General features: G+C 49.3%; 1 protein-coding gene across 3 annotated transcripts; it reads left to right on the forward strand.

Moving 5' to 3' along the window:
• Window positions 1–3,642: 3,642 nt before the first annotated feature.
• LOC105502549 (chromosome unknown open reading frame, human C20orf173) lies at window positions 3,643–12,623 on the forward strand. Of its 3 annotated transcripts, XR_001000360.1 has the most exons (11): window positions 3,643–3,736; window positions 3,871–4,230; window positions 4,416–4,594; window positions 4,747–4,840; window positions 5,010–5,061; window positions 10,017–10,402; window positions 10,551–10,738; window positions 10,822–11,019; window positions 11,172–11,218; window positions 11,318–11,437; window positions 12,241–12,623. XR_001000360.1 is itself a non-coding variant. In XM_011929155.1 (6 exons), exons 2-5 carry the CDS (start codon window positions 3,922–3,924, stop codon window positions 5,034–5,036), a joined length of 609 nt encoding a protein of 202 aa, XP_011784545.1. In that variant the 5' UTR covers window positions 3,643–3,736; window positions 3,871–3,921; the 3' UTR covers window positions 5,037–5,061; window positions 10,017–10,225. The 3 variants fall into 3 exon arrangements, 2 of the variants coding, with proteins under 2 accessions (XP_011784545.1, XP_011784544.1); XM_011929155.1 differs by lacking the exons at window positions 10,551–10,738; window positions 10,822–11,019; window positions 11,172–11,218; window positions 11,318–11,437; window positions 12,241–12,623 and having other exon boundaries at window positions 10,017–10,225; XM_011929154.1 differs by lacking the exons at window positions 10,017–10,402; window positions 10,551–10,738; window positions 10,822–11,019; ... (1 more) ...; window positions 11,318–11,437; window positions 12,241–12,623 and adding an exon at window positions 5,999–6,278.
• Window positions 12,624–19,875: the final 7,252 nt, after the last annotated feature.

Raw genomic sequence — 19,875 nt, forward strand, 5'->3', positions numbered from 1 at the left:
CCCACCTTGGCCTCCCAAAGTGCTGGGATTACAGGCATGAGCCACTGTGGCTGGCCTTCATTTTCTCTTAATGGTAGCATCTTACCATATAGTACATATAGTACTTTTTCTTTTTCTGAGACAGAGTTTCGCTCTTTTTGCCCAGGTAAAATCATGTTCAGTGGCACAATCTCGGCTCACCGCAACCTCCACCTCCCAGGTTCAAGTGATTTTCCTGCCTAAGCCTCCCGAGTAGCTGGAATTACAGGCATGTGCCGCCACGCCCGGCTAATTTTGTATTTTTAATAGAGACAGGGCTTCTCCATGTTGGTCAGGCTGGTCTTGAACTCCTGACCTCAGGTGATCCGCCCACCTTGCCTCCCAAAATGCTAGGATTACAGGTGTGGGCCACCGTGCCCGGCCCATATGGTACTTTTTCAAAACCTGGAACTTGACATTGGTATGATATAATTAACTAGCCTACAGACCTCGGATTTTTGGGTGAACTGATTTAAAAGCTATGCAATATCCAGCGCAGCTTTCCTCTAGCTAAGATGAACAATTGTACTTGTTCTTATCCCATTGAACAAAATGTTTTGATTTTTTAAAAAACCAAAATGTTCTATTTTTTTCTTGAACCTTAAAAACAACTTAAAATTTTTCATTATTTTACTACCTTTACAAGACTACAATTGAATTAAGGGGGTGGCAGTGGAGATGAAGAAGATGACTTAGAAACAGAAACAAATGAATTAAAAAATGGATTTGAGGCCAGGCACAGTGGTTCATGCCTGTAATCTCAGCATTTTGACAGGTCAAGGAGGGTGGATCACTTGAGCTCAGGAGTTCCAGACAGGGCTGGCATGGTAAACTCCATCTCTACCTAAAAAAAAAAAAAAAATTGGAAAGGCTCAGGGGCTCAGGCCTGTAATTCCAGCACTTTGGGAGACCGAGGTAGGCGGATTGCTTGAGGCCAGATGGAGACCAGCCTAGCCAACACAGTGAAATCCTGTCTTTACTAAAAAATACAAAAATAAACCAGGTGCCGTGTTGTTCGCCTGTAGTCCCAGCTACCTGGGAGGCTGAGGCATGAGAATCACTTGAACCTGGGAGGCAGAGGTTGCAGTGAGCCAAGATTGTGCCACTGCACTCCAGCCTGGGCGACAGAGTCAGACTCTGTCTCAGAAATAAATTAAATAAATAAATAAGCCTAGTGTGGTGGCACACTTCTGTAGTCCCAGCATCTTGGCAGGCTGAGGTGAGAGTGAGAGGCAACAACATGCTAGCAGCCCTCGCTCGCTTTCGACGCCTACTCGGCCTCTGCGTCCATTCTGGCCGCCCTAGATGAGCACTTCAGCTCGCGGCTGCACTGTGGGAGCCCCTCTCTGGGCTGGCCAGGCCAGAACCGGCTCCTTCTGCTTGCCAGGAGGTGAGGAGAGAGAGGTGTGGGCAGGAACTCGGGCTGCCCACAGGGCTCGCGGGCCAGCGTGAGTTCTGGGTGGGCGTGAGCTCAGCAGGCCCCCCACTCAGAGCCGCAGGCCAGCACCACAGGGCCCCAGGCAGTGAGGGGCTTAGCACCCAGGCCAGCAACTGCTGAGGGTGCGCGGGGTCCCCCAGCACTGCCAGATGCCCACACCGACCCCGGTTCTTGCCGGTCCTCAGCTGCCTGCCCGCTGGGCAGGGTTCGGGACCTGCAGCTTACCATGCCCAAGCCCCCCACCACCACGCCCCACCTGTGGGCTCCCACGTGGCCTGAGGCTCCCCGAGGGGCGCTGCCCCCCTGCTCCTCAGCACAGGGTCCCATCCACCACCCAAGGAGTGAGGAGTGCAGGTGCGCAGCATGGGACTGGCGGCCAGCTCTGCCTGTGGCCCTGGCGTGAGATCCACTAGGTGAAGTCAGCTGGGCTACTGAGTCCAGTGGGAACTTGGAGGACTTTTATGTCTAGCTAGAGAATTGTAAATGCACCAATCAGCACTCTGGGTCTAGCTCAAGGTTTGTAAATGCACCAATCAGTGCTCTGTGTCTAGCTAATTTAGTAGGGACTTGGAGAACTTTTCCTCTAGCACTCTGTGTCTAGCTAAAGGATTGTAAATGCACCAATCAGCACTTTGTGTCTAGCTCAAGGTTTATAAATGCACCAATCAGCACTCTATGTCTAGCTAAAGGTTTGTAAACGTGCCAATCAGCACCCTGTCAAAACGGACCAATCAGCTCTTTGTAAAATGGACCAATCAGCAGGATGAGGGTGGGGTCAGATAAGGGAATAAAAGCAGGCTGCCTGAGGGCAACTTGGTATCTTTACACATGGTGGAAGCTTTGTTCTTTCACTCTTTGCAGTAAGTCTTGCTGCTGCTCAGTCATTGTGTCCGCACTGCATTTATGAGCTATAACACTCACCCCAAAGGTGTGCAGCTTCACTCATGAGGCCAACCAGACCACGAACCCACCAGAAGGAAGAAACTCTGAACATGTCTGAACATCAGAGGGAACAAACTCTGGACACACCATCTTTAAGAACTGTAACACTGCAAGCATCGGCAGCTTCATTCTTGAAGTCAGTGAGACTAAGAACCCACCAATTCTGGACACAAAAGGATTGCTTGAACCTTGGAGGCACAGGCTACAGTGAGCCAAGATTGTGCCACTGCACTCCTGCCTGGGTGATAGAGTGAGACTTTGTCCTTAAAAAAAAAAAAAAAGAATTTGGGTATCATAGGAGTAGGAGGAATCAAGAATACATGAGTTCTGGTTTCAATAACTGGGTACATGGTGGAATCATTTACTGAGATAGAGAAGTTTTGAGGCTGAGTGCAGTGGCTCACGCCTGTAATCCCAGCGCTTTGGGAGGCTAAGGCGGATAGATCACCTGAGGTCAGGAGTTCGAGACCAGACTGACCAACATGGTGAAACTCCATCTCTACTAAAAATACAAAAAAAATTAGCCAGGCATGGTCGTGGGCGCCTGTAATCCCAGCTACTCGGGAAACCGAGGCAAGAGAATCACTTAAACCCGGGAGGCAGAGGTTGCAGTGCGCCGAGTCGTGCCTCTGCGCTCCAGCCGGGGCGACAAGAGTGAAACTCCCGTCTCAAAATAATAATAATTAAAAAATAAATTTCCCGGCTGGGCATGGTGGCTCACACCTATAATTCCAGCACTTTGGGAGGCTGAGGTGGGTGGATCACTTGAGGTCAGGAATTTGAGACCAGCCTGGCCAATACGGCGAAACCCCGTCTCTACTAAAAATACAAAAATTAGCCAGGCGTGGTGGCATGTGCCTGAAGTCCCAGCTACTTGGGAGGGTGAGGCATGAGAATTGCGTGAACCTGGGAGGCAGAAGTTGCAGTGAGCCAAGATCATGTCACTGCACTCCAGCCTGGACCACAGAGCAAAAACTCCATCTCAAAAAAAAAAAAAAATTCCCTCTCAACCCCTGTTTATTTATCCACAAATATTTATTAAATAATTCTAAGTCTTAGAGCTGCAGAGGTGAAGAAGAGAGACTAGCTGAGTCCCTGTCCTCATGTATCTTAACAATCCAGTGGAGGTTGTTTGGGTGTCAGAGAAAGGTGGTGGCTTTTTCCAGGCAGGCTAAAGGAGGGAGGTCACAATGTGTACTTTGTGATGAGATCTATGATATAACTGGGATAACACCAAGGGCCCCACTGAGGTATTCCTTCCCCTTGCAGGACTAGCCACATGCTGTCTCTCTGCCCTGGCCTCTTCCACACCATGCCCAGTCAGAGTCCTTTTTTGGGGTGAGCAAATGGATAGTGAGGCAGGAGAGGAGGGGTTGGAAGGAGGTGGAGGTTAGAGGGATGGGGAGCTGTGGAGGCCAACAGGACAGAGGGAAGCTGGTGCTGCCTGTGGCCTCAGCCCCTCGTCCTTCCAGGTAGAGAAGCCAGTCTGCGGCCCACGACAGGAGCCACCACCTGGGTCAGACATGAAGCGCTGGCAGATTTTTGTCCTGTGGGTCTTTTGGATGCTCATCCTCTGGCTGATGACCCCCTATCTGGATCTGACACCTGAATCAGCACCCCAGGAAAAACGAATGTACTTGGTACTACGGCATTGCAACTGCCCTTGGTTCAGTTCTGGGAAGTGTGGCTGCCCTTCTGAGACCCTGAACTACTCCTCCTGCAGCCACACAGCCGACAAATGGAACTGGCCTGATGCATGCTCCAGGAAGACCATGGGGTACCTGTTGAGGACAAGAGAGTCTATGACCTCTGACACTGTGCTCTGGTGGTTGGTCAGTGGTCAATACTGGGCCCGGCCCTATCTGCCATGCTTCCTGGGCCTCACCCATTTCCCACCTTCCGCCCAAATCCCTGCCCTTAGTCCTGTCTTCACAGCCTCTGGATGGAGATCTCACCCACCCAGCTCTGTTTTCTCTCCCCTGGGCCCAGCCCCCAATTTCCTTCTTCCTGTTTCCAGGGCATGAACTCAGGGAGCCAGATTGGGAAATTGTGGAGGAAGCTGTCTAAAGTGATTCCCAGGCTCTCGGTGAGCCATTTTGATTTCTATTGTGGGACTTGTGTGCTGTTGGGTTGCCCACATACCTTGCAGGGCTTCACCCTTGGCAACGACATCGACCAATACCCCATGGTTTTCAGGTGCTGGGGAGAGGGCAGGAGCAGGAGGGCCAGGCCTGCCCCACAGTTCCATCAGTGTTTGCTCCCCTTCCCAAGATGAAGTGGGCCCCAAGTCTAGGGTTTTGAGATGAGGGTGAGGAACCAAACCACCCACAATGCTTCATCTATCCCAGGAATGCCAGTGACCAGGGCTCCTGGATGCAGCTGGAGATGCTACTGCAGAAGCTCTCTGACCTGGTGTGGACTTCAGATGATCTAAGTGATGAGGTGATGGAGGAGGTGTCCCCAAACACTCTCTGTGTGGGGGTGAGGGGAGGTCACTGCAGGAAATAACAGCAGGGGCTCTGGAAAGACCTTCTGTTGGCTTACTGGGGACACTTGCAGGACTTTCCCAGGTCTTGTGGCCCAAACTCCCCCACATTCAATTCTTTCTCAGATTTTGGAAGATGGTCTGGTTCCCTAGTGGAGTGGAAGATAGCAAAGACATGGTGAGGGGGAATAGGAAAAGGGGTAGGATGTGGCTGTGGGTTGCTGTGGGAAGGGCCCCAGGTCAGTTCCCTCCCACTTCCTCCCCAGGTGCAAGCAGGACAACTGGCTGCCTTACCAGGGTCAGCGTCATCCCTGGGGCCCAAGGCTCGGTTCTGTGTCTTGCACAACTGTGACCAGGCAGGAAAGATTCTTGTATCTTCTCTTAAAATTCCTGCTCCTCAATGCCTTCAGCATGGAGTCTAAAGTTTTCTGCCTGGCTTTCAAGACTCTACATGTAGGCCAAGCATAGTGGCTCATGCCTGTATCCCAACACTTTGGGAGGCTGAGGCAGGGAGATCATGAGGTCAGGAGTTCGCCACCAGCCTGGCCAATATGGTGAAACTCCATCTCTACTAAAAATACAAAAAATACCCAGGCATGGTGGCACATGCCTGTAGTCCCAGCTACTCGGGAGGCTGAGGCAGAAGAATTGCTTGAACTCGGGAGACGGAGGCTGCAGTTAGTCGAGATTGTGCCACTGCACTCCAGCCTGGTGACAGAGCAAGACTCCATCTCAAAAAAAAAAAAAAAGACTCTACATGTTCTGACTCCTCCCCTTGCCTCCTGTCTCCCAGGCTCCCATAATGGGCTCATAGAAATCCCCAGACACATGAGCTGCCTCATGCACCATTCTGTTTGCCTGGAATGCCCTTCTCTTATGTCCTGGGGGGTTCCCCTCTCTTCCTCAAATATTATGAGAAGAAGCGAGTTGACATTCTCTTTTCTGGGCTCCTCAGTGACTCTAGGAGAATGTCCAGAGTCTGTTTCCTGGTGGTGAGCTCCAGTCTCCTCCCAGCTCCCAGGGGCAACCTGTCATCCCAGATGCTGAATGAAGGGAGGCAGGGGTGAGGACAGGAGTCCGCCTGCTGACACATATGTCCCTCTTTCATCCACTAGGTCACCCTCTTTGGATTTGGATCAGAATAGCAAGGAAAGTGTTTGTCACTGGGAGGAGGATAATCAGACCAAGGGCTCCAAGGAAATACTGCCCACGTGTAGTGCAGAAGCAGAAATCGAAGTCATCCATCAGCTAGCATGTGGACAAGCTCTCTGCTCACACAAGCTCAGCCGAGCTGAGTCCACACAAGTCCTATTTCTCTGGGGGTAAAGGGCAAGAGGAAATTGTATGGAGATCAGTCTGGTATGGAATAAAATCCTGGCCTGATTGTCTTACCTGCAACCACAGTGTCTGGGAGGGAAGGGCCAGACGTGCCTTCCAGATCTCAGGGGCAATATTTGAGTTAATTTCTTTGCCTGGTCCCCTGGATCCTGTAGGAGGTATAAGTTTAGATTCAATTTCATGCCAAGTGCAAACCCAGACTCTGAGTTGTTGGGGGAGGCTCTTTACCCATTTCGATAAGGGTGAGGGTTTTTTTGATTTGTTTGTTTTGTTTTGGGCCCAGCTTTTCACAGAAGGTTTAGCATTTTGAGGTTCCCAGCTTTTTTAGATGCCTCAGTTCCAATTCGCTTTTTTATTATTTTTAAATTTTTTTATTTTTTAAGACAGGAGCTTGTTCTGTTGCCCAGGCTGGAATGGGGTGGCACAATCATGGCTTATTGCAGCCTCAATCTCTTGGGCTCAAGGGATCCTCCCACCTCAGCCTCCTGAGTAGCTGGAACTACAAATGCATGTCACCACACCCAGTTAAGTTTTTGTTTTTATAGAAAGGGGGTCTCGCTATGTTGGCCAGGATGGCCTTGAACTCCTAGGCTCAAGCAATCCTCCTGCCTTGGCCTCCCAAAGTGCTGGGATTACAGGTGTGAATCATTGTGCCTAGCCCTTACAGTGTCACTTCTGCAGCATTCTATTGGTCAGATCAAGTCATAAAGTGATCCAAGATCCAAGAAGTGGGGAAATGAACTGCTCTTCCTAGTGGGAAGAGCTGAAAAGAATCTGCCATACTGAAACTACCACAGTGTCAAGGGCCCAGCTGTGTTGGCAGCAGTGGTAGCATTCCAGGTGGGCCATTGCTGGGGTAGTCTTTGGCCATGTTTTGCATCTCATGATAGACTGAGCCTGGTTCTCTAGCTTTTGCATCATCCTGTAAACTACTAAATATTTAGCCAGTGAATTGTTTTTCTCTGAATTTTACCAGTCTGTTGACCAAGACCAAGAATTCAACCACTACAGTTAACAAAGAATAAAAAATCAGACTTTCAGCTGGGCACAGTGGCTCATATCCAGCATGTTGCGAGGCTGAGGCAGGAGGACTGCTTGTGCCTGGAAAATTTCTGCATAATTCATCCCTTAATTTGCATGTAATTAAAAGTGGGTATAAATAGGATTGCAGAGCTGCTGCTGAGCTGCTAACTCTGGGCACACTGCCTATGGGGTAGCCCTCCTCCACTAGGAGCAGTGTACCTCTGCTGCTGCTGTGCAATGCCGCTTCAATACAAGTTGCTAACACCACTGGATCGCATCAGGGCAAAGCCAAGAACCCTCTCAGACTAAGCCCAATTCTGGGGATTGCCTGCCCTGCATCAGAGCATCACTCCAGTCTCTATCTCGATCATCACATGGCATACATACTCCCCTGTGTCTTCTGTTTCCAAATTTCCCTCATCTTTTTTTTTTGAGATGGAGTTTTGCTCTGTCACCCAGGCTGGAGTGCAGTGGCACAATCTCAGCTCACTGCAACCTCTGCCTCCCAGGTTCAAGCAATTCTTCTGTCTCAGCCTCCCAAGCGGCTGGGAATACAGGTGCCCACCACCACGCCTGGCTAATTTTTTGTATTTTAGTAGAGACTGGGTTTCGCCATGTTGGCCAGCTGGTCTCAAACTCCTAGCCTCAAGCGACCTGCCCGCCTCGGCCTCCCAAAGTGCTGGGATCACAGGCATGAGTCACTGTGCCGGGCCAATCTCCCTCATCGTATAAAAACACTAGTCATTGGATGAGGGCCCATTCTCATCCAGCATGATCTCATTTTAATTTCATTGTATCTGCAAAGGCCCTACTTCCAAATACATTTATAAGTATCAGGGGTTAGAACTTAAAGTTTTTTTTTTTTTTAGTAACACAATTCTACCTCTTGCAAGCAGAATGCCTTTTCTAGACATGCAAACTTAGAAGTTTTATCTCCTACATACCCCGCCCCCCTTTTTTTTTGTGACAGAATCTCACTCTGTTGCCCAGGCTGGAGTGCAGTGCCTCCCGGGTTCACACCATTCTCCTGCCTCAGCCTCCTGAGTAGCTGGGACTACAGGCGCCCACCACCATGCCCAGCTAATTTTTTGTATTTGTAGTACAGATGGGATTTCACCGAATTAGCCAGGATGGTCTCAATCTCCCGACCTCGTGATCTGCCTGCCTCGGCCTCCCAAAGTGCTAGAATTACAGGCGTGAGCCACACCCTTTCTTAGAAAGTTACCATGAACAAAAGGCTGGGCATGACTGATATGATGAAACTCCGTCTCAACTAAAAATACAAAAATTAGCCGGGTGTGGTGGTGCACACCTGTAATCCCAGCTACTTGGGAGGCTGAGACAGGAGAATTGCTTGAACCCAGGAGGCAGAGGCTGCAGTGAGCCGAGATCGTACCATTGCACTCCAGCCTGGGCAACAAGAGTGAAACTGTCTCAAAAAAAAAAAAATTTATCATGAACTCAGGAACAACAAAAAAAGTCGTCTTAGTTCATTTACAAACTCTATAGGAAATATTTATCCAGTTACAATAATGTAAACACTGATAGTAGACTGTTGACTTTTAGAATTAAATTAGCCTGTAGTTCTGTGCCATCCAATATGATGGATGAACCCTTGAAATGTAGCAAGTGCAAGTGAGCAAGGAAATTTTAAATTTATTTTCATTAATCTAAATTTAAAAACAATTCAGTTCTTAGAAAACTTTTCAGTATGCTTGTTATAACTTGGGTATGTAAATCTTTTTTGACTGTACGATTTTATCAAATTTATAAATCATGCATTTCTGACAAAACGGTTTGAATTTAGGTACACTATAAGTGTAAGATATATACTGGATTGGCCGGGCGTGGTGGCTCGAGCCTGTAATCCCAGCACTTTGGGAGGACAAGGCAGGCAGATCACTTGAGCTCAGGAGTTTGAGACCAGCCTGGCCGACATGGTGAAACCCTGTCTTTGCTAAAAATAAAAAAAAAATTAGCTGGGCACAGTGGTGCACACCTGTAGTCCCAGCTACTCGGTAGACTGAGGCAAGAGAATCATTTGAACCCAGGAGGTGGAGGTTGCAGTGAGCCAAGATCACGCCACTGTACTCCAGCTTGGGCAACAGAGCAAGACTCCATCTCAAACAAACAAACAAACAAAAAAACAGTTCTCAAAAAGTCCACCTCTGAGAGGTGTTAAGGGCTAAAGGCACCAAATATTCACTTTCATCAGTACAGTAAATTCTCTTCAGAAGATTCCAGGTGGCCCTTTTTGAACTCCTGGACTCAAGGGATCTTCCTGCCTTGGCCTCCCAAAGCTCTGAGATTACAGGTGTGAGCCATCGCCAAGGTGGTCCTTCTGTTTCCCTCTTTGTCTCCTGCTCACCCACCCCAGCCTGGACACAACCTCTCCCTCTGTGCCCTCCTGTCCCCTGGACCCTTGACTACCACACCTCCCTGGTCATTTGGGCTCTGGGCTGAATGCCAAGGTGAAGGAGGGGCCTTGGTGGAGTAGGTCACAATGTGGCCTCTGTGATGAGTCCCTGATATCACTGGGCTGGCACAGAAGACCCCATTAGGCATCAGTTTCCTCAGGGAGGCCACGGAACACAAAAGTGTCCTCTCTCCCTTTCTTTCTGCCTCTAGGTCAGGTTTTGGCAGTTCCAGTAGTGACCAGTAGGTGACCAGGGAGGCAACGAGCAAGGTGTTGGGAGGAGGTATAGTGTCAAGGGTTGGGAAAGGGATGGAAGCCATTAGGATGGGGGATGCTGGGGACGTCTGTGGCCCCAGTCTCTTCTCCTTCCCGGTGCTAGGTGTCAGGGCCAATCTACTGTCTGCCGGGGGCACCATCGTCAGGGCCAAAGATCATGATTCGATACAGGAGTTTGGCCCTGGTGGTTGCCTATGTCCTTTCATCGTGGCTGATTGCCTCCTTCCTACACCAACACTCCAGCCAGAACGATCTCTGTAATATGGCCAAAATACACCCGGGAATCTGCCACTGTCCCAGCAACTTTTCCAGAAAATCCAACTGCTTATCTGAGGTCCAGACGTGCTCTGCCTGCCTCCACATGCGTGATGAGTCTGTCTGGTTTGACACATGCTTCGACAGCACCGTTGAACCCCTACAGAGGCCACAGGATCCCATGTCCAGTGATGCTCTGATATTGTGGTTGGTCAGTGCACAAACTTAATCTTGGTCCAATCCCTGACCCAACCCCAGGTCCTAGCCATCTCTCCATCATGGCCCTAGGCTCTAACCTTCTTCCACAGGTAGGTGGAGGCTGGGTCAAGCCCCTAAATTCTTCCCTCCTATGCTCCTAGGGACTCAAGGGAGTCAAGTCAGAGAAGGAGGTTGAGAATAAGCAGCAGCAGCTGATTAAAGCACCTCACCCATGCCCACTGGGCCATGTGGTATCCAACTGCTGGTTCTGTGCAGTGGTGGGAAACTCAAGGTCTCCACGGAGCTCTGGCCTTGGTTTCAGGATTAATCAACATGAAGTGGTCCTCAGGTGGGTGCAGGGTAGGGCGTGGAGACCAAGGCCAAGGCCAAGCCTCTTCCTGCTCTAAATGACCATCCTGACTTCCTTTTCAGGACAAACCAGGCCCCTGTCCAAGGCTTTGAGGCAGATGTGGAGAATAGGACCACTATGTGCATTATGTACCCTGGGATTGCCAGCCCTCAGGACTCCGGTATCCAACTGCTGCTGCTTCTGTTGAATTCATCTGGTCTGGAGTGGTTCATAAGTGTACTGCATAAACAGACAAGCATGTGGAGGCAAAAAAACCCTGGGTATGTCAGGGAGGGAGGTTACTGTAGAGGGTGACAAAGGCGACTCCAAAGATACCCTGGCTGGATACTGGGGGACCCCCAAGGCTTACTTAAGGCTGAAGGCTGCTTGTCAAATGACTCTGAAATCCTCCCAAACCTCAGTTTCTTTTTAGATTTCAGATGGTCCAGGTTCCTGGTGGAACCAGACAGCAAAGATAAGGCGAAGGCCCCAGGAAGGAAAGGGGAAAGTGGTAGGACAACATGACGGTGGGTAGCCATGGGACAGGCTTCTGGTCAGTCCCCTTCTCCATCTTCCTAGGTGCTGGTGACCAGCCTCCACTTCCTCAGGTATATCAAGGAAAGTTGACTGGAGAACCACAGTCAGTATCCGTCCTTGGGGTTTGTGGCTCTGTTGTATGCCTTGCATACCTGTGACCAGGTAAGATATCTCCTGCAACTCACAGACTTTCACTCCTCTGCCACTCAAAATTTCTGTCTTCTTGGCCGGGCGTGGGGGCTCACGCCTGTAATCCCAGCACTTTGGGAGGCCGAGGCGGGCTGATCACCTGAGGTCAGGAGTTCAAGACCAGCCGGACCAACATGGATAAACCCCGTCTCTACTAAAAATACAAAATTAGCCGGGCATGGTGGCGCATGCATGTAATTCTAGCTACTTGGGAGGCTGAGGCAGGAAAATCACTTGAACCCGGGAGGCAGAGGTTGTGGTGAGCCAAGATCGTGCCACTGCACTCCAATCTGGGCAACAAGAGCAAAACTCCATCTCAAAAAACAAAAAAAAAAATCTGTCTTCCCAGGGACTTCCCGTTAAATCTAAAACTTTCTGCCTGGCTTTCAACACCCTACATGATCTGATCCCTCTCTTCTCTCCCAGACTCCCACACTGGGTTTCTTGGGGTTCCCCAGACATACCAGCTGCCTCACGCCTTCTCACACGCTGCTCCCTCTGCCTGGAATGCTATTCCCTTGTCTCCAAGGGGAATCCTCTCTTCTCTCAATATATAATGAAGAACAACTAGTTGATGCTCTCTTTTCTGGGCTCTGGGGTCACTATGAGTATTGAGAATCTGTCTCCCTTGAAGAAGGTGAACTCCATTCTCCTCCCAGCTCCAAGACGAAGCCTGGCACACTAGCAGTTGAGTGAGTGGTGCTGAAGGCATGATAGGTGTGCATGGGGGCAGGCCGTTACCCCACCACCATCTCTTGTCTTATCCCATCTCCCAGGTGTCCTTGTTTGGTTTGTTGGTGGTCCCATACCGGGATGACAAATACTGGTTTGAGAGCACCATGCAAAATTTCCCAGCAGAATACAGATCATCTTGAAACTGCAGTGTGAGAGGAAGATTGATGTCTACGGCTGACATGTTTCCATTGCAGTCCCCAGGAGGCTGACAGGTAGCCAAGGGGACCTTGTGGTGTCAGAGAGGGACTGGGGTTTCAAGCAGACCCTGGATGGAGATCTCTCTGCTACTGAATAAAACCCTAGCTTATTTCTCTCTCTGGATTTCTGGTGGCATTAAAGGGCTACATTCTATTACTGATTCTGTCTTATCACCATGTGATTCTCTTATGCTGTATCTTATCAAAAAATAAAATTAAATGAGAAAAAAACGAATCCTGAAGTTGGAAACACATCAAATGGACCTAACTATATATTTAATTGATAATATAAACACCAGAGAAATAATTATTTCAAGTTCCTTTAACTCAAGTTATTAACTCAATTATTTCAAGTTCCTTGTATATTCTTTGTAGGATAGTCTCTGTGGACAAAAAGAACTACAAAGAAATTTTAGGCCAGGTGCAACGGCTCACACCTGTAACCCCAGCACTTTGGGGGGCCTAGGCGAGCGGATTACGAGGTCAGGAGGTCAAGACCAGCACGATCAACATGGTGAAATCCCATCTCTACTAAAAATACAAAAATTAGCTAGGCGTAGCGGTGCACACCTGTAATCCCAGCTACTCAGAAGGCTGAGGCAGGAGAATCACTTGAACCTGGGAGGCGGAGGTTGCAGTAAGCCAAGATTGCACCACTGCACTCACAGCCTGGGCGACAGAGTGACACTCTGTCTCAAAAAAGAAAAAAAAAATTTTTTTAAACTTCACTCAGTATTTTTATTATAGTGTTGGTATTATTATTATTATTATTTAGAGACAGGATCTCACTCTGTCACCCAGGATAGAGTGCAGTGACATGATCATGGCTCACTGCAACCTCTGCCTCCCAGGCTCAGGTGATCCTTCCACATCAGCCTCCTGAATGGCTGGGACTATCAGTGCGTGCCACCACCCTCAGCTAATTTTTAATTTTTTTTGTAGAGATGAGGTCTCACTATATTGCCCAGGCTGGTCTTGAATAAGTAAATAACTACTTATATTAACACCATTAGAAACTAAACACAGGTCAGGCGTGGTGGCTTATGCCTGTAATCCCAGTACTTTGGGAGGCCGAGGGAGGCTGATCATTTGAGGTCAGGAGTTTTGAGACCAGCCTGGCCAAAATAGTGAAACTCCGTCTTTACTAAGAATACAAAAGTTTGCCAGGCATGGTGGTGGGTGCCTGTAATCATAGCTACTTGGGAGGCTTAGGTAGGATAATCACTTGAGTCTGGGAGGCAGAGGTTGCAGTGAGCTGACATTGCACCACTGTACTCCAGCCTGGGTGACCACCACACCCAGATAATTTTTATTTTTAGTAGAGATGGGAGTTCACCATGTTGGTCAGGCTGGTCTCGAACTCCTGACCTTGTGATCCACCCACCTCAGCCTCCCAAAGTGCTGGGATTACAGGCGTGAGCCACCGTGCTCGGCCCAAACTGGAAATATTATGAACTCAATTTTCAAACTTTTTATTGTGACAAAATATACATGAAATTTGCCATTTAAAAGTTATCAATGGCAATAAAGTTCAGTGGCATTAAGTATGTTCACATTGTTGCGCAATCATAACCTCGATGAACTAACAATTTACAAAGTACATTTTCTCCCTCTGTCATGTGAACACCTATTACACCCCATTAGCAATGATCAACCCTGCAACCCAGATTTTGTTTTTTGTTTTTTGTATTTTTTTTTTTGGAGACAGAGTCTCACTCTGCCACCCAGGTTGGAGTGCAGTGGCGCGATCTCAGCTCACTGCAACCTCTGCCTCCTGGGTTCAAGCAGTTCTCCTGCCTCAGCCTCCTGAGTAGCTGGGACTACAGGCACACACTGCCACCCCCTGCTAATTTTTTGTGTTTTAGTAGAGACGGGGTTTCACCGTGTTGCCCAGGCTGGTCTCAAACTCCTGAGCTCAGGCAATCTGCCTGCCTCAGCCTCCCGAAGTGCTAGTATTACAGGCGTGAGCCACTGTGCTCAGTCTGATTTTTGTCTTCTAAATACTTTTTTTTCCACTAAAAGATTCTAGGCCTAGACAAGTACAAAGAAAACTTGGACATTAGATTTGCGGCAATTTCAGCATCAAAAATAGCAACTGTCATGATTGAACCATAGTGAATATATAAAAAACTTTGAGCTCATAATGATACTCAACCTTTTACTCTAAAAATTGGTAATTAAAGGTGTGTGTTGAGGGAGCATTTATCCTGCTTTTTTGGTAGAAACAGTTCAGGGTAACCAAATAGCCTCAGTAAATGAGTTTCCAGTTGCTGTATGTTTAAAACAAATATCCACCGCATGCTACCCTCTTGGCTACTCAACCACCACACACAATCTAACAAAATGCAAATATTCCACATAAACCAAAAGCACATTTTCCCGCATCCCTGATGCATTGTGGTGTACCAGGTGTCTAGGAATGAGGTAGCTCAGTCAGGATCCAAGAATCCCCAAAGGTGTAGGCAGCGCAGCATCATGTCAGATACTGAACCCGTTATGGTACCACCTAGACAAGTTACTATTTTAGAGGAATAAAGTGAGCCAGTAGAAAAACATAGTTTACAAAAAAAAAAAAAAAAAAGGCTGCCTCTGAAGAGGAGTTTGAGAACAATGAGGTAGGAAACTGCTGTCTTCTTTTTATTTAAGTTCCTTTTTTATTTTGAGACAGTCTTGCTCTGTTGCCCAGGCTGGAGTGAGTGCAGTGGCATGATCATGGCTCTCTGCAACCTCGACCTCCCTGCGCTCAGGTAGGTCAGTCCCGAGTAGCTGGGACTACAGGCACATCATCACACCAAGCTAATTTTTATATTTTTTGCCCAGGGTGGTCTTGAACTCCTGAGCCCAAGCAATCTGCCTGCCTAGGCCTCCCAAAGTGCTGGGATTACAGGCATAAGCCCCCAAGCCCGGCACTATTTAATTTCTTTAATTTTTTTTTTTTTTTTTTTGAGACAGGGTCTCACTTCATCACTCGGGCTGGAGTGCAGTGGCATGATCTGGGCTCACTGAGCATTGACCTTACAGGTTCGAGCGATCCTCCTGCCTCAGCCCCCCAAGTAGCTGGGACTACAGGCACGCGCCATCATTCCTAGCTGAAATTTCTTAACCACGTACATGCACTTGTTTCATTTTAAGTAGATGACAAGAAAGTCTACCAAAGAAAAAAGTCTGGATGGATGGGAAATTTATTTTTAACCCTATTACAATGTTTTCCTATAGATTCTATCCTCAAGAAGAACCAAAAAGCTCTTGCTTTTCTCTCCCTGCCTCCAGCTTGACAACCCTATGCTGTGAATAGGCAGCTCCTCTCTCAGATATACACCATGCCAGCCTTGGCACAGGGTGGTACCCCTTTTCATTCTTATCTCCATCGCCCTTGATTGCCAAGCCTTCCCTTGGCAGCTGGACCCTGGGCTGAATGCCAAGATGAAGGACTCTATTGGGCATCAACCCCTTCATCAACCCCAGGGAGGCCACAGGACACATTGAATGCCACCTCTCCTCTTAGCCTTCAGCCCAGCCTTTAGCAGGGCACCCTTGAGGACTGAATACGTCCAGGGGAGGCAGCAGCTAAGGTGCTGGAAGGAGGTGTTCTGCAGATGGTTGAGGAAGGGATGGAGGCCAACAGGGCAGGGGGATGTAGAGTCTGTGACCATGGTTTCCCACTTTTCCCAGTGCCTGGTGTCTGAGTCAGTGTGCCACTTGCCATGTGCTCTCCCCTGTGGGACAAGAATACAGCCTTCAATGGGGGGTTTGAGCTTATGCTCACCTGTGGCTGACGTTTCTGCTGTCTGCTCAGAGGTCTAACCTGAATGAACTGGTAACACCTGCCATTGCTCCTAGATGTACCCCTCAACTCCACACATCCTGTGCATCCAACTGACTTGACACTTTGAAAGGGTCCTCAAGTCCTCTCTTTGTCCAAGATGCTCTGTTTGACTCTCCCTGGCCTCACTGAGAGCAGCCAGTGGGTCTCCTCTGCACAACTGGGTCATTCTGCAAACTTTCATCTGTGTCCAGGTTCTGTGTACCTAGAGGTGAGCTCCTTCTCGGAGCTCCTTGTGGAGCTTTGTTTAAATGAGTATTTGCCAAATGACTGAATAGCTGGGGCAGGAGCAGCAGCCAGCCAATCTCATACACCAGGTAATGGAGTTGGGCAGACAAAATTCAGAGATGGCCCTTATACAGGGAAGAGAGTTATAGCCAAAGGCTCCAGCATGAGTCATCAAACCACATGCAACAGCAGAAGCCGAGGCTATCAGTCAGCTAGAATGTGAGACTACTCCTGGCCAGCAATCTGACCTGCGGGGCTGGAATGTTCACAGATACAGGAGAGGCTTTGATAGGAAACCAGGACAGGAGGTGCAGGGGCAACGTGTGGATTATTAATCTGGCACTGCGTAACAGCCTTCCCCGATTCCCTCACCTGAACAACTAGTAGTAATTAAGGAAGAATCACATTTGAATACGAATTCTCGTCCCCCTCCCTGGCTCTAAATAAATGGCCATGTGCTGGGAATAGGGGATACCCACTCTCTCAAATGACACATCACCCAGCCTTGGCAGACTCATCTCTCCTCCTACCCCTGACCCATTCAATATTTTACCTCCAAGCCCGCCTAGCTGAGTCAAGGTTCAGGCCCCATAAGGGCATATATACGGCTGGTAGCATTGGCAATGAAACGCTAAGAGGTCAGAGTGTTCACCCTGTGACCAGGGTACTGATATAATGAGTTGGGTGAGATCAACTGGCCAGGAGCACAGTCCAACGAAGTCTCACCTCTCATCCTCACCTCCAACAGGGTAGAGGGAGTAAAAGGGCCTCAGGACTCCATGTTTTTGCCTTTCCTCCTCCCTTGCCTGCTTCTTAAGTGTGGTGAGCAGGGTTGAACTTGCACCCCTCCTCAGCTGTGCCCAGTATCATGTGGAGGGGTCTCTTGGTTTGGAGCACACTGGCAGCTCTTGCTTCTTCCTCTTCCCTGCCCCTGGCCCCTGGTCCCATTCCTCTGCTCTGCAGGGTAGTGGGGCAGAAGGCAGGAGGTGAGGTATTGCAGGCTGGACAGCTGAAGGTGTCATCTGCCCCAAGGCCAAACTAAAAAAACCAGGGATCTGTCCCATGGACTGAGATGAGGCCTGCAGGCAAAGCCTCAGGCCTGGAGGTCACCTCGCTGCTTTTGTGGCTGGGGTTTCCTACCCCATAGGTACTTCTAGAAGTTCTGCCACTGGCCCCAGAGCCACGGAGGTCCTGTGGCTGCTCAATTCAGTCCCGGATCTGCAAAGCCTGCCTTCACCAGAAGGGTGTCTGCCTGGCTTGATCCGCACTTCAGATGGGCCCTGAAGCCCTGATGCGACTGGAGACCACCCCATCTCCAGAGGCCGGTGGATGCTCGGTCCTGGGCTCTGGGCTGCATCCTCTCCTTGATCCCTTCCTCTGCTGGGCCTCTAGCTGCAATGGCTCCAGCCTTTCCTTGGTACTGGAACCAGGGGTGAGTGATAAGCAGTCTGTGTTCTTCTCCATAGGCACCAATGCTAGGACACCCAACCCAATTCAAGCTGGTCAAGAAGCTACTCCGACCGATCCCCACATCACAGCTAGACCCCGAGCTCTGACTGTGCCAGTCCTGGGTCATGCATATTTGGAACATAGGATAACCATCACTGAACGCCACACTGTGCTCAGGTGGGGGCAGGAGGGTGAGGGTGGGAAGCACCACCACTCTGTGAGCCCCAGTGCCTTCCTATCTCTGCAGAATGAAACAGGGACTATTCTGGGCTTTGAGAATAATGTGAACAGAACCCCCCTGCATTTAAAGCACCCCAAATACTCATGGCCTGCATGAGAACACCCACATGCTGTGGGTGTCTAAGCCTCCAGACCTAATGTGGATTGCAATGGTTTTATCTGGCGGTATGACCAGTGGGGGCCCCAGACCTGGCGCAGACAGCCTTTGACACTTTGGTGCCAATATTGATCTTGCCCTCCCTGTGCAGCCTGTAACTGTACACTCCCCACCCTCCTTATCCCAACATACACCACTAGCTTCTCCTTCTTTAATGGGTACATTCATGCCAGGCAGTTTTTCTGCCTTCAGGGTGCTGGCAGTCCCATGTGGGAAGCAGAGGAGCAAAGGTCATTGGGTTGGGAGGTGATGGTCACTGCTCTAACACATAAAGCACGCGGGATCCTTGAGAGAACAGGGGCAGCACCCACCAGATCCCAGCACTCCCCGGGAACAAGAACATTGCCCAGTCTCTAACGACTCTTGTCCCCTTCTGCTTTCAGGCCTTTCCAGCCAGTACTAGCTTCTATCAAAGTAGACAAGAAGATTAGGAAGGGGGAAAGTTTTCTGCAAGAAGATAACCTCTGTGGCTGAGCTCTAACCTCTACTCCCTGCATGTTCTGGCGACCAATCACACCTTCCTCAAGGACATCCACAAGAACTGGCTGGACTACCAGGGACTCCTCCCATCTGCTGGATTCACCATTCTGGTTATGCCCTGCCACATGTGACAAGGTCAGGAAAGGAGGCTCTGGCCTCATGCCCTTAAGCAAAGTTGGGTCCCCCCTGGATAACACATATTCCTTCCTTCACTCTTCCCCACTTCAGGTCTCTTTGGGTCTGGAGCTGATGAAAACAGCAGTTGTCACCATTATTGGTGGAACACTCCACAGAGGCAATCCTGCTACTGGGCAAGGAAAGTATACTTTAGAAAGCTGGAGTGGAAGATCGTCCACAAGCTCGAGTATGAGGGCAAGAGCACGGTCTACACTTGAACTGAAGGCCAACCCTGCTCTGAATATGTGGTGGGGGGAAGACCCTAGGCCGAGGTCTATAATGGAGCTGGGGCACTCTTGAAGGTTGGATGGAAAAAGAGCAAATACAGATTAGTCTAGTCCTGAATAAAGACCCTGCTTGGCAGCCTCTAAGATGTCTTTCAGCTCCTGGAACCTCTCTGAGGCCCAGAAGGTATGTGGGGCCTGAGGCCCTGGCTCGTGACCTACAGAAAATGATGCTGATAAGAAACTTGAAGGTAAAACACAGGGACCCTCTGTCAGCCCGAGCCTGAGAACCAGGGCTGGAGGACGTAACAAATGAACAACCAAGAGAAGTCTTGTTTGTCTCTGACAACCCCTAGCATAAAAATGGCCTAAAGGGGCCGGGCACGGTGGCTCACGCCTGTAATCTCAACACTTTGGGAGGCCAAGGTGGGTGGATCATCTGAGGTCTGGAGTTCAAGACCAGCCTGACCAACATGGAGAAACCCTGTCTCTACTAAAAATACAAAATTAGCCGGGCATGGTGGCACATCTGTAATCCCAGCTACTCAGGAGGCTGAGGCAGGAGGTGGAGGTTGCCACCAGTGAGCCAAGATTATATCAATGCACTCCAGCCTGCGCAACAAGAGCAAAACTGTCTCAAAAAAAAAAAAAAAGAAAGAAAAGGAAGGAAGGAAGAAAGAAAAGAAAAGGCAAGGCAAGGC

Source organism: Colobus angolensis, unplaced genomic scaffold, assembly GCF_000951035.1.
Source record: "Colobus angolensis palliatus isolate OR3802 unplaced genomic scaffold, Cang.pa_1.0 Scaffold8, whole genome shotgun sequence".
In the NCBI taxonomy this organism is placed as follows: Eukaryota; Metazoa; Chordata; class Mammalia; order Primates; family Cercopithecidae; genus Colobus; species Colobus angolensis.

Bases quoted from the DNA above. Each gene is read 5' to 3' on its own strand.
- LOC105502549 (XM_011929155.1), top strand. From the start codon at position 3,922: ATGAAGCGCTGGCAGATTTTTGTCCTGTGGGTCTTTTGGATGCTCATC. The intron at 4,595-4,746 runs GTGCTGGGGAGA...CATCTATCCCAG, and splicing joins CAATACCCCATGGTTTTCAG to GAATGCCAGTGACCAGGGCT. The intron at 4,841-5,009 runs GTGATGGAGGAG...ATTCTTTCTCAG, and splicing joins CAGATGATCTAAGTGATGAG to ATTTTGGAAGATGGTCTGGT.